This window comes from Hoplias malabaricus, chromosome 3 (assembly GCF_029633855.1).
Source record: "Hoplias malabaricus isolate fHopMal1 chromosome 3, fHopMal1.hap1, whole genome shotgun sequence".
Lineage (NCBI taxonomy): Eukaryota > Metazoa > Chordata > Actinopteri > Characiformes > Erythrinidae > Hoplias > Hoplias malabaricus.
In genome coordinates, this window is record NC_089802.1 from 57862548 (window position 1) to 57876458 (window position 13911).

General features: G+C 34.5%; 1 protein-coding gene across 1 annotated transcript in view; it reads right to left on the reverse strand.

Annotated features, from left to right (window-relative positions):
• jak1 (Janus kinase 1) overlaps nucleotides 1–13911 on the reverse strand; it is a 36485-nt gene that overhangs the window by 20729 nt on the left and 1845 nt on the right. The window contains exons 2-3 of the mRNA XM_066663339.1: nucleotides 7022–7227; nucleotides 3418–3541 (exon numbers count right to left, since the gene is read on the reverse strand). Coding sequence (XP_066519436.1) covers nucleotides 3418–3541; nucleotides 7022–7220 — 323 coding nt within the window. The 5' untranslated portion in view covers nucleotides 7221–7227. The remainder of the gene's footprint in view (nucleotides 1–3417; nucleotides 3542–7021; nucleotides 7228–13911) is intronic.

A 13911-nucleotide genomic window follows, 5' to 3' on the forward strand; every position in this document is an offset into this window, starting at 1 on the left:
TATCTGAGATTCAGGTTGAAAAACCAGCAGTAGGGTATTTAAAACCTTTCTGTATAGTGTTATTTTTTATTTTTTTTTTTAATAAATAACATAAAGTTTGTTTTACAATCTCTACAGCTCAATCTGCTTCTACATAAGTTCACTTCTTGGTTTACAGTAGACTTACTTAGGGAATATAAGCAGTACACTTTTGGTTCAAGAAGAAATAAAAAATAATTAAGTGCAGACATAGTCTTTTTTCTGTACATAATGGGAAAACACTGATGAAAAGGCAGGAAGGCAGTGGGAAGAAAGCATGTGAGATAAATTCTTTTCTTAAAGCAGAATTTCCACTCAAGTCCTTTAAACAAACACCAGTATAACAGAGCTCTCCTAATATAAACTAAATGAATATATTAACATTAAAACATGGACACTTTTCTATAGAAATTAATATCAATTTAGCCTACCCTTTTTGTTTGTTTAGGTTTTCTTTTTTTCATTTTCACAATGAAAACTGAGACATTACTCAAGGAGAACATTCCCATTCTGAATACCTTTTTGAATATCTAGTTGTACAATTCCTTGATTTCACAAAAAAAGAAATACTAACTAAACGCTGGATTTTTTCCACTGTTCAGGTCAAAGATTCTGTTTGTGGTTTTGGGGTTGTTGTTTTTTTTTCCAATGAATCAGAACTGCTCATATATTACTTCAAGCAATTAGTCTAATGTGCTTATTTAGGTGCTGACTGACCTATTCTTAAAAGTATATGAAACGTGCTTTATGAATTATATATTAGAAAACACTGATCTGTTTTATATTGTTTATGGTAAATATGGATTTAATTGATAGAACAAAAAAAGTACCCACAATAGAGTCGGTTACCTACTTTCACAACTACACCTCTCAGTTAATACCACTGTCATGGAGATGACTTTTCGCGTGAAGAGAAAAGTAAGCAAACATTCTTCTGCTAACAAGAGTACTGGCTTCCCAATGTTTGCTGTGTGTTGCAAAAGCTTCTCAGGCATGTTTGCTCCCGTGTGACATGCAATTCAGTTATGTCAAAATCAGAAGGTATTTTTAGTCTCTGCTACCATTATGAACAATGACCTCTCAGCAGTTTCTGCAGAAAAAGGTGATCTTAATTTTATGCTTAAGACTTTTATTCACAGGAAGTCTTCATGAACTTAACATGCAATTATAATTTAAATTAGCTTTATTCTGGCTAACAGACATTGCTTGTGTAACTATGAAAGTTAATATTTCACCTGCTGCACATCTGAGAACTTTAGCTTCGTCTCCTTCAATTCATTAAAATCTGATATCAGTCTACGGTGGTGTGGCAGTGCAACAGATTTTGTTGAGTTATAGCACCAGGATCCTAGGGTTGCGGTTTTGAGCCCCGCCTCAGGTCTGTGCTTGTGAGGAGTTTGGGGTGTCAATGTGTCAATGTCAATGTGTGTCAATGTCTAAAATCACATCTTGGTAGATGGATGGTCCAAGCAAATGTATCCTTACGTGTGAATGTGTGAGTATGTGGTACCTGCAATCAAGAATATATCCGGAGCCATCACAACCCTGAACTGGATAAGTGGTTACAGACCATGAATGAATGAAATCAGTCTAGACAGTGTGCATGACAGCTGTAAATCGAATTGCTATTGTCTATCAATGCATTCAAGAAATGTGATGCTTTATTGCTTCAATGATTTCTGAGAGTATACAGAAACTTTGTTTTGTGTTTCATAAATAAACAAATGTAGAATTTGATGACAGCAAAACACTCAAGTTGAGAAAGGGGCAAAATGAATAGTGAAATTTCATAGAAAATTAATGTAACCCTGTTTTGAAGCAGCACACTATAACCAGGTGAATATAAATCAAAATAAAGGGAGCATCCAAAAGCTCAGTCATTGCAAGCAAAAATAAGCCTAACTTCTCATAAAATTCCAAACTTCCTGAGATAACTGTAAAATTAAAAATTATTCAAAACAAGCATTTCAGTGCAACACTGCCAAGAAATTAATGTCTTTTATCACGTACAAGATGGTGAATGGACTGAAAAATGACAGAAATCTGCAGAAATACCAGTCCATGTAGGGTAAGGCTGGACATCAATGTTGAGTGAGTGCAACCATTGAGCCTACAGGCTACAGTGATAAATACAGACACTTGGGCTTGGGAGTACTTCAGAAAGCTGTTTCACTTAACAACGTCCACCACTGCATCAAGACATGCAATCTGAAACTCTATTACACAAGGCGAAAGCCACATATTACTTAAATGCAGAACAACAAAAGAGTATATCAGACGGTCCAAAAGAGAGCAGAAACGTCTGCTGTGGTTTCAGCTTGTTTTCCTGAAAAATTAACGTTGGGATTCCTGTGCTAATAATTATCACAAATATTGCAAAAGGCATCTCTCAAGGTATGGGGTGTACATCAGTGACCATTGCATGGATGACTTGCATATGTGATGTTTTTAGAGAGAAATATCAGTGTCAAGAGGACATCTGCTGCTGAAATAACCATGGATTTCACAGGCAAAAAATGCCAGGCTGCATTCTGCAAATTCTAAAACAACATGGCTTCGTAGACACAGATTGCATGTGCTTGACTAATCTGTCTGCAGTCCAGATCTATCTCCTATTGCGCATCATGCATAGGAAAATCAAGTCATGATGACCATAGACTGTATCAAGAAATAATTAGCAAAAGGTCCACTTGCAACATTTTGACAATAAACAACCTTAGTTTCCAAATGTTTAAACAGTTCAATTAAAAGGAAATGTGATGTAACACAGTGGTAAACATACATCTGTCCCAAGTTTTTTTGCAGTGTGTCAGAGAGACACAAAATACAGTCCTGTTTTTCAGTGAAAATACTAAAACAATACATCTGAGAAGAAAAAAAACTATACTAAAAATCCATCAAAAACCTTTTTCCCCCGATATACAGCAATGTAATTACAAACTTTAATTATATTATTACTCCATTTACCAGACAGATCACATTTAACACATAATAACAAAGCATATAATAATTCAGTTAATTAAATGACAAATATAATTACATATACTTTTAAGTTATACACTAAACATTTATTTTTATAGTAATGTTTATTTTTTTATAGTAACATTTTTGCATACAACTGAATTTAGACATTTCAGTGTAACAGAAGGAACTTTTTACATGACAAAGATAAGGGTAACAGCTGGTTAAGTTCAACTAAAGTCAAAGCTTGCTGATTCTTCCTTACTTATGACCTTATAAAACTAATCAGACAAAGCTCCTAAACTTAAACACTCATAAAATTGTAAGGAATAAAAAGATTAACCAAAGTATGACAATACTTTTCAGAGAAGCATTAGTTTGTGGAGGTTAAATTAAAGAGGTGGACGTTTTTATTGTTGTAACTATTTGGTGTCTTACCTCATGCGATAATGAAGCTTGATACTGGTGTCCTCAGTGATCTTGAAAACATGATTAGGTGCATACCAGAGGTTTTGACTTTCTTCAAACAGAGCAAAAAGATTGTGGCACAAAGGTGAAATACCTGGAAAATACAAAAATAAAAATGGGAAAAAGATACTAAATTGACAAAAATCAGAATTTAGCTGGCATTAAAACAGCTTTTAAAATCAAAACTTCAAAAGGTAGCGTATTAGCTGGTGTTAAATTAGTTATTAAATCTATTGTTTAAAGTCAGAGTATAGGATATTAACCAAAAAGATGTTCAACACTGGGAATTAAGAACCCCATATTTACAATATGAGCATATGATTACTGCTAGATTAGCAAATTTGTATTAGTATTGCTCTCTATGGATCATCCTCTCAATGATCTAAACTGACACATTTACTACAATTTTCACTTTACAGTATGACTGTATCTAATAACCAGCTATTCACTGCCTCCACAGCACTGAAAGCATTTCTCTAAATTTTAGTCTTGCATAAACTTCCCTTTCCTCTCTTACTGCCCAGGCCAACTCGTGGTCTTGGCCACAGCACAGCTCAAAGGAAGTTCTGGGCCTGACTTCACAACACAGCAGCCATTTTAGGTCGAAGAATTGATAGGGAGCTCAAAGCACAAATATGCCTTTCCTTCTGGAGACAGGGCTAATATAGTTGTGTTTGGGGTATAGCACAGTTCTCCAACCGCTAGCAAGAACAATATTATTTAAGATTCCAATGTCCAATTTGTTTGCAATTATTTTGTTCTCACAGCATTCGAATGACAATAGTTCACTGTGCAGTTTCTAGATCACAATTTGCATTAAGCAATTTTCATATGCAAAACTGCTTCTGCTACAACATAGTACACCCTGTTGTTTTGTCTGGCACCTGTAAGCAGATAGTCAATAAAGGCAGGTTTAAATCAACAAAGAATAAATATGCCAGCCTTAAAGTGGATCTCTCGCAAGTAAGACTCGCGTGTAAGTACATTTGCTAAATAACGCTTAAAAAAAATGGTATTAATATCTAGAGAAAAGCATATGAACAGATCAAAAGCACAATACTGTAATATTTGTTACACAAATTCAACAGCTTATATTCTTTATATAAAATTGAATCTATTTTTAAAAGTTCAAAACAACAACAATCTCATGGGGGTACATTAAAAATGTGTGTGTGTGTGTGTGTGTGTGTGTGTGTGTATATATATATATATATATATATATATATATATATATATATATATATATATATAGACATGTAATGAAGTAGGAATCCATGATGATATTAAAACCAACCATACCACAGTCATTGGTGAAAACATATTTGGACAAATGTTTTAATTTGACCAGTATTTGACTATTTATTTTAATCTGGAAGTACAGAACATTCAACACATAGGCAACAGCAATGATTTTCTCCCTGTTACTTTTGTAATCAGCACTTCACAGAACACAACTCATTTGCTTTTATGTTTCATTGTGATCCTAATGCAATGTTTAGGTTTTGAAAATCAAAAATTAATGTTTGATTTTATATAAAAAATTTAGTATGATTGCAGATAGAAAACAGACCACAGTCAAGAAAATAAATACTGGTTAAAAATTTTAACATTAGAAATGTTTGACAAAGTTATTCCCGTACTTATTCATGCTGCAGTTAGAGTCTCAATTTCAGTGTTTCATAAATATACATATGTTTCAGCATTGGTATCAGCATTGTGCAGCATTGGTGCCAGGTAAAAAATCACTTTGGGAATGACATTAACACTTTCAGCTACAAAACAAATATATGAGCAGTGATTATTTTTAAAAACAAATTAACCTGTCCAGTCATCACACTGTCATAAGTGACACTTATTAAACACACATTTAGGGCAGCACACTGAGGACAGGCTCACACTAATATCTCACTAATGCCAGGGAGATCTGTGTTTGAAAGATAGAACAAAGAGGTGTCAAAATGTTTCTTCAAAGGATTAACAGATTAATAGCTAAATAGAATAACAAACAGTCTCATGTTTTCACTATGTATGATACTACACTCCTTATTAGCTACTGTGTTTTCATACAGTCTTGATGGAAATGACACTCTGTAGCATTTAGCTTTGATACAGCATTTAATTTTCCCAACTTCAGAGCAGTTTTTAAAAATAGGCAGTGCCCTGAAAAGACTGCAGAACTAAAGAAACCACTAACAATGAACTCCAACGAAACAAAACGAAAAACTATTTCGCTCACTCAACAATTACACAGGTGTAAATATAATCAATTGCTTAACAGTTAATCTAGTGAGAAATTAGGTCCAATTCAATGTGTTCGAAGTTTCAGAATTTTTTCCTTTCATCCATAGACCGTGATCTGAGAAGCTTTCCAGCACAATTACACAGGAGTGTCTAAAATTAAAGACTGTGGGACATTACACAGTTCCATTACACTCAAAGAAAGCTTCTGTGACAAGAATTGTTGATCCTGTGCAATGAAGTGTACACTTATCAGTTACTGGACAGAAGTTAAAAATATCCAAATACACTCCCAGAGTTTCCTTGTTCTCTTACCAACACCAATAAATGTAAAATAACACTGAAAATACTAGGAAAGATAAAACCATGATGACATCAAATATTAGATAACCAACAGCTACTCAATAAGTGCCTACATGTGCTTTAACAAGTGATTTAGGCAATAATCAAATATATAAAAGATAAAGTATTAAAGGGTCACTTTGAATTTACTGTCTGTAGCTCCATTAAGGTCATTCTTGTTTAAGATAATTGCCTTTAGAACTCTTGAACAAATTAAGCTTTGTACAGTCTGATGTGAAATTACACATTGTTCTTTAAGTAATTTTAGTAATAAACAGCCTATGTAGCTGATCAAACATAAAAAATATTATTTTTGAGAAATCCTAATGCAGAGAAACAGGAGGGGACTGTATCAGTGCTGCAGTAACACTGACATTGTGGTTATATGTTAGTTTGCTGGTATGAACGGATCAGACACAGCAGGGAGTTTTTAATCCCCTCAGTGTCACTGATGGACTGAGAAAAGTCCACCAACCAAAGATGTCCAACCAACAACATCCTGTGGCCAGTATCCAGACAGCACAGATGAAGGACCAAAGAACAATCAACACAGACTGAAGCAACAGTTGAGCTACTGGTTGACCAAGAAGGTACGTGCATTTTTTTTTTTTGTATTTTTTATCTCAACAAATAAAGAGCATTAGGATTTAGCATAAATATTGTATTTTATGTTTGATAAGCTACAGATGCTGTGCTTACCACTTCTCAACTAATAATTTTATAATTCATTTTCTAATTATAAATAATTTTCTAATAACATTTAGCTTTTAAGTTAATACTGAATCCACTAAGTATTAAAAGGGTGCCCTGTTTACAGAACAAGTCTTACATCGCACACTTGTCACTGGCAAATGAAATGCCAAGAGCACATTGTTATGAATTTGGTTGGCATCTAGCTCACACTCTGTACAAACTCAAAAAAACGTTGGCTTGCATGAGTATATATGTGTGTGTGTGTGTGTGTGTGTATCAGTCTTTTAAAGTGTGTACATACGACATCTCTTGGCAGCTTCTACGCATATGTCTTCAGCAGTGTGGCAGTCTTTAAAGTACTCAAGCTGGTTGGTGTCAGGCAGGTAAAAGTGAACCTCCAGGCCTCTCATGACAGCAGGCACCGTGAACTCAGCCTTCTTCTGCTTCTTCATCTTCCCACACAGTTGCCTGCCCAGCTCCATGACTGCTAGCTTTGGCATTCAGACACTACAACAGTGAGAGAGAGAGAGAGAGAGAGAGAGAGAGAGAGAGAGAGAGAGAGAGAGAGAGAGAGAGAGAGAGAGAATATGTACTTTATAGACAAATCCAGCGACGAGACATGGAGTTGACTAAAGCTAGAGACATTTGCCCTAAGCTTATGAGTGATAATTAAGTGGAATTAATAATGCTTAAATTATGGCTACATAATTTAGCATTTTCAAGTCATAAAAATTACTATGCATATTTCACTTAACGAATAAAACATGTTAAAAGAGTTCTGACTAATGGAAAGAATTAGTCAAAATTCGTGCAAAAACAAGAAATAGGTTGACTGCAGAGTTGTAATAACACTGTGCTTAATTACCTTGAACAAAAAATTGACTTAATTGAACAACCTGGCCTGTAATTTTGGTGTAGATAACATGAACCTCTCAATAAACTGATAATTACAGACTGATATTTTCTGTTACATTAATCAAAGTCTACATTTACAGTATTATAAAATTATCATCTATCAACTGCATTGACACTTTATTCAAATGATGCTGGTACATCTACATCTATACTATACTTTTATCTTATTGAATAATTGAATAAAATAAAAAGCCAGTTGACTCCTGTCTTTTTTTTAACTTTCACTTTAGATTTTTCTATTTTATATTTCAGCATATATACATTTCTCACACTATTTAAACAGGCAGCTGACTTTAAAGAGAACACACATTTAGTTAGATTACAACTTTTGCAAACAAAGAAAAGGTATGCTAGTTCATTTTGTGTATTCAGTGAAGTGAAGCAATTACAGAAGAGGAATTAATGAATGGATGACTGAACAGCAGAATGAATGAACAAATTAACAAACAAACCTCAAACATTAATAGTAACAAAAGAGAGCATTTACACAAAAAATACAATGTTCATTTCAGTCCGTTGTACTGATGCCATGTTGCTGCACTCAACCAAAATAACAGCAAAATGAAAGGAGATTAGCCTACTTTTTTTTTGCTTATTACAAAATCTGTAGTGACAATTTGAGTATTTGGGTCAGAGAGAGAGTTAGAACCTGTATTATAAATGGGCATTCATGTGAGGGTTAGATATCAATATGGTCGTTGGTAAAGAGAAAAAGTAGTGTCTATCCATTCCCAGAAATGTATCTGATAGTAAACTGAAAGGAGACATAATTATTAAAATTATCACTTTTTTAGTGCATTATTACATTTGGAGATTTGAAGCATCTACCAATATATGAAAACAAATTCAACTCTGTCAATTATTGTGGTCTGTCTATACATAAGTAATCATGAACTAAAACGGGTCGTTCTGATTTTGTGTCTCATCTTCAAGGTAAAATTAACAGGGAAGAATACAAGCCCATTTCCAGAAAAGTTGAGACATCTTATTATTTGCAATTTTTTTTATTGTTTTCACTCTCCTACTTTACTAAATTTTTAAATATAAACAAACCTGTTTCATTATAACATAGCAAATAATTTGTGCTTCACCATTTATGACACATGAAATTATGAAAAATACAAGAAGTCCAGAGAAATCTCAGCCTGTGCAGGACTAGGTTGTACATCACTGTTAAATGAGTGTGATCTTTGAGCACTCAGATGGCACTGTATGAATAACAATCTTGCTATTTTAATAAATATAGTTACGTGATTGGGAGCATGTTAAAAATCTGTTGTCAGTTAACACAGTCCGCTAAGTCTGCATCAGTTCCTACAGCACAGGTGACTTATATATGTGAGAAGGTAACATTGGTGTGGAGGGTCATATTAAGGCAATGGTTTTTCCTGAAAGCGCATAATTATTTCAGCTAGACAATAGCAAGCCACATTCTACAAAAGTGGGGCTTCGTAAGTCAAAATGCCTTTACTTAACTCTTGGTCCTGCTGTATTCCAGATCTGTCTCCTACGGTAGGGGTGAGTGATATAATATTGTTCACGATAATACCGGTAAATTTCTTAATTCAATAAGATTTCTGCTATTTCGCGAAATTGTGACGTAAGAGCGAGCTTCTAACGCACGCGCGTGAACGTGACTTGAGATTAAACTAGAGCTGGGGGATTTATCACAAATATGGATACATTCCATAGTACATGATTTTGAAAATGACCATATTCGTTATGTCGAGGATTTGCAGGTTTCCATCTGAGTACATTTAAACTGAATGTCCCATTCAGCTCTGTTTTTCTCTCACACGCACCCACCTACGCATGCGTGTGCACGTAAGCTCGCACACAGAAACACAAACCAGGCTGTCCTGCCATTGTTCATGTATGCCGCTGGAGCAATTCTCAACACATGTATTGCTTGCACTCGGGTCTACCTCTCTGATAACTAAGTAAGTTAAAAAAGGACAAAAATGAAACCAGTGGTGAAGCTTTAATTAAAGAAAAACAGCAAGATTAAGACCATGACTTGTTTGAGACACGCTGCTCTCCCTCAGCCGGAGGGAGGGGCAGATACTCCACGGCTCCTAAACAGAGAATGCGCTTCTCATTGGTCGTCACTTTTATTTAGCCAATCAGCAGCCAAAATTAGCTGTCATTCATTTAGTGCTGCAGCCAATGGGGTCACAGTCCCACCTACAGGGGTTTATTGGTTTTGTGACAGCACTGAGAGAAACAGGTCAGTTCTTAAAAATTTATAAATAAATAATAATGATAATCTTATTTTTGCACCATGTATCAAAGAAAATACTTTTAATTGTTCCCTCAACACATCTGTGATGACAATAAAACTGACTGACTTTTAGAATCAAAGTAATAATGTATACATAAAAATCACATTAGATCATTTCATATAAGATTAAAAATATTAGATTGTTTATATGAACTGTTTGTGAAGACACCACTTTTTTTACCTTGATTTTAAAAAAGTAATTAAGCAGCAGCTTTGATGCAGGCAGTTTGTTTCTTAATGCGAGATATTCAGTGTTGAGCAGATACACTGGGCTGAGTTTACTTGAAGTGTGCACTGTGTAACAGTACCATCTAGGAAAAATATCAGATCAGGACTCCGTATCAGCAGATACTCAATATTAAAAGACTCGGATCAGGGGCAAAAAAAATTTGGGACATTTCTTAGACATACCGTTGATAATTACAGTTAAATAACACAGCATGTTCTTTTTTGGTGTTAAAAATAAAAACTAATACTAATGACATTATATTTTGTTATGGTTTTCATAATATCATTTTGTATATATCGGCATTTCTTTTAGGCATATCCAGATAGAGTTTTTTTTGTCATATCGCCCAGCCCTATCCTACGGTGTTTGATGAGGGGAAATCAGACAAAGATGACCATCTTTGCCCGCAAGAACGGGCAAATATATCACCTGTGAATCCTCAATAACCAAATGAGTAAAGAGTGCAAATAAATTAAAATCTGGTATAACACAATAAACATACCACTGTGTCTGTGTTGCAGGTATATAATTCTAAGTGTGTTTGCATTTACAAATTTGAATAAAATTACATTTACTGTGTAGCTGTAGCTTTCAACAGCAGGTTAAGAATATAAGGGCAAAATACATAGAGCACAGCTGACATATGAGGGGCTGAATATATGTATTATGTATGTAATGACCATGACATTGGCTCTATATATTTGAAAATGTGTCATTAAAATAACATACAAGTGTTACCAAAAGCCCAAATGAGAATTAAAGTATCAAGTCACTGAGTAAATTACAAATAATAAAGCAAAAACAAAATCTGCTGTTCTGTATATGTGCTGCATGTTAAGTCTAAAGAAAGCATAGGGAAACCTTTGCATTTGCTCTAAATTTGAGCCTCTATTGTCATTTCACATTTATTAACTGATCGTGGTTGGGCTGTACAATAAATAGCTTGATAGGCATTACCAATATTAGCCTTCAAATTACTGATATCACAGCATACATTAATATGCAAATAGGTAATTCAATAAATCAAAATTTTTCATTGTGCAGTTCACATCAAAAAGTGACAGCCCATTTTTATTTAAACTTTTTTTATTTAAACAGTTTGTAACAATATAAAATGAATGATGTTTGGTCCGTCTTATTATAAGGAATAAATGGAAATATTTAGCCTATAAACATTTAATCTTAAAACAAAGCTTTTCTGTTTAGTAAAATGTTCAGTGTGTTTTTAACAGGAATGTCTAAAGACTTACACAGATTGGGCATTGCAGGGACTGCCATTCTGATGTACTATAAACATGTGTAATAATTCATATTACTTTCCAACTGGTCTTTGTTTGCAAACATTGATTGTGGCAGTGTCACACTGGTGAATTTCCCTGTTCCTTTCCTGACATATCTATTCAAAGGCTAATCTACAAGTAGGCTTGGCCTAAACTTTAAACTTCCTTCTTGCTTTTAGTGTGCCTTCTTTAAACCAGTAACTTGCAGTTATCAAATGCTTTTCAAAACAGTAAAATTTCAAAAATAAAAATACATTATTTCTCACTTCCATATCATGAAAACTAATGAATGCTAATTAATTAGTTGTGAATTAATGACTTAAGGCCTTTTCAAATGAGTCTGATTTTTACGCGCGCACACACACAAAAAACTCACGCCATATTTTCTACGTTGATGGATGCGTTAAAAGACGGGCTGACAAATCAGAGTGCTGTTGTCATGGTTACAGACAAAACAAAAGAGCAGGATGGTGACCGCTAAAATAACAAATTCATCATTGATCCTACTTAATAAATCCAAGTATTCTTCTTCTTCCCGCATATTCCCATGTTTTAAGAGTGCACAGACAAAAAATTGCATCTTTTTTGAGGCAAAAATCAAAACTTAAGATTGATATTATATTTAAAGGGCGATGTTCACAGCTGTAATTTTAAAAAAATTAAATAACCAGATGACATTGACTCGCCATTTGCTAGCTCTTCTGTCTGTTTGTGGAAGCCAGTCTAATGTGTTTATGACACCCAGGTTTCAGCAATCGATTAAAAAAAAAAAAAAAGGCTCAGTCAGGTATGCAAGTCAGAGTCTCTCTCTCTCTCTCTCTCTCTCTCTCTCTCTCTCTCTGTCTGTGTGCAAGCAAACTGAGCAAAAGTACTAAAATACTAAACAGCTCATTTAGAAATGAGTTTATCTGGTAATTCAAACAGTGACTAAAAACTCCAGTCATGTACAAATGACAGTTGTTTTTGTCCTCAAACATATTGTTTCACCTTAAAAAACATGCTAGCTTCTGAACGTAAACAAACCAGAGAGAACTTAAGTTCCTCACAATTGTAGACCTTCCCTTTAAATAGCAGAGTAAACAAGGCGCCTCCACTCTAGTTGAATAGTCACAGAAACCAGATGTCATTTTCTTGTTTTTAAATGTATTTTGTGGAGTAATATCAGAGGAGACTTGGTCAAAGTGATATAATTGTGTAATAATGGCTCTCCTGGAATGTCACTCAGCCAATCACACTGCAGGGTCGGAACTAACTGTGGTATAAGAAATTTTTATTTTATGAAATATTTCGAAAGACTGGCATGGGCTTACTTGGTACTGTGGCTCCATTTACGCCCATGTGTGATCCAAATAAGACCACATCTTGATTTAGTGGCAAAACAAAAACATTTATTTTCCCAAATAAATAAAAACAGCAACATTTTTTTTTTAATTGAAATAAATGCACCCTCCTCCTTTATTAATCCTTGTTGCTCTCAAACTCTCAAACCCTGTCAAGCCCTGCCATGGGGGAGTGCAGTGAAAATATGAATCCAAGTTCATAATTAGGGGAATTCCTCATTAAAACACAGAGGTGAGCTTAAATTTAACACACTGGGCTTAAAGGGCACTTCTACGACTGTAGGGAAACTCAGTTCTCTCTGGTTTGTTTACGTTCAGAAGCTCTGCATCTTTTAAGGAAGAATGGTGTGTTTGATGAGGACAAAATAAAAATCAGCAAATAAAATATCGGCTGCCGATATAGAGTGCATCACTATGTGCTTACCAAAGAATTAGCTGAAAATAGCAAATATGTGACAAAATACCAATGTTTTTAATGACCTTGTGTAAATTTGAAACTGGGCTTAAATGCCACATTGGTTAATTGGTAGAGTTGCCCTGTTCATTTCATTCCTGTTACCAAATTGTACATAATATAATTATAATCATTTATTTCAATTACATCAAATAAGTAGCAAACATGACATTTAAAAATTCCAGTTAAATCCCAATGTGCATGCCTTCAATAAAGAGATGGTCTTCAGCTACAACTAAGGAAAATAAACAGTTACTTTCACTTTTCCTCACAAATACTGGAATGATATTCTGCTGGAGTCCATTGAATCTAATCACGGACCATTTCTGTCGCCATTGTTCTGAACAGCCTTGCTTCCTGTCTGTGTCAAAACGCAGCCCGCTGTGATCATCTTTTCTTCTAAACACTCTAACTGTTCTTCTGGTTGACAACTGGCACTCGAGTGATTCACACATGTGTACGTGTATGTGAAGCAAGTTAAAGGTCATACTGTTTGCAGGGTCTTAATAATAATAATGAAATGTCCCCAAATACTGACGTTATTTTTGATTTTGTAGGGTTAGGGTTATGGTTCTGTGATCTATTCATCATCATTCTCTAGATTGTGAATGGCTATCACTCCCCACTTCTTTGTCTAATCATGTTTTTGTTTGTTCAATATCCTATGGAGGCTCACACCCTTTTTAGGCACA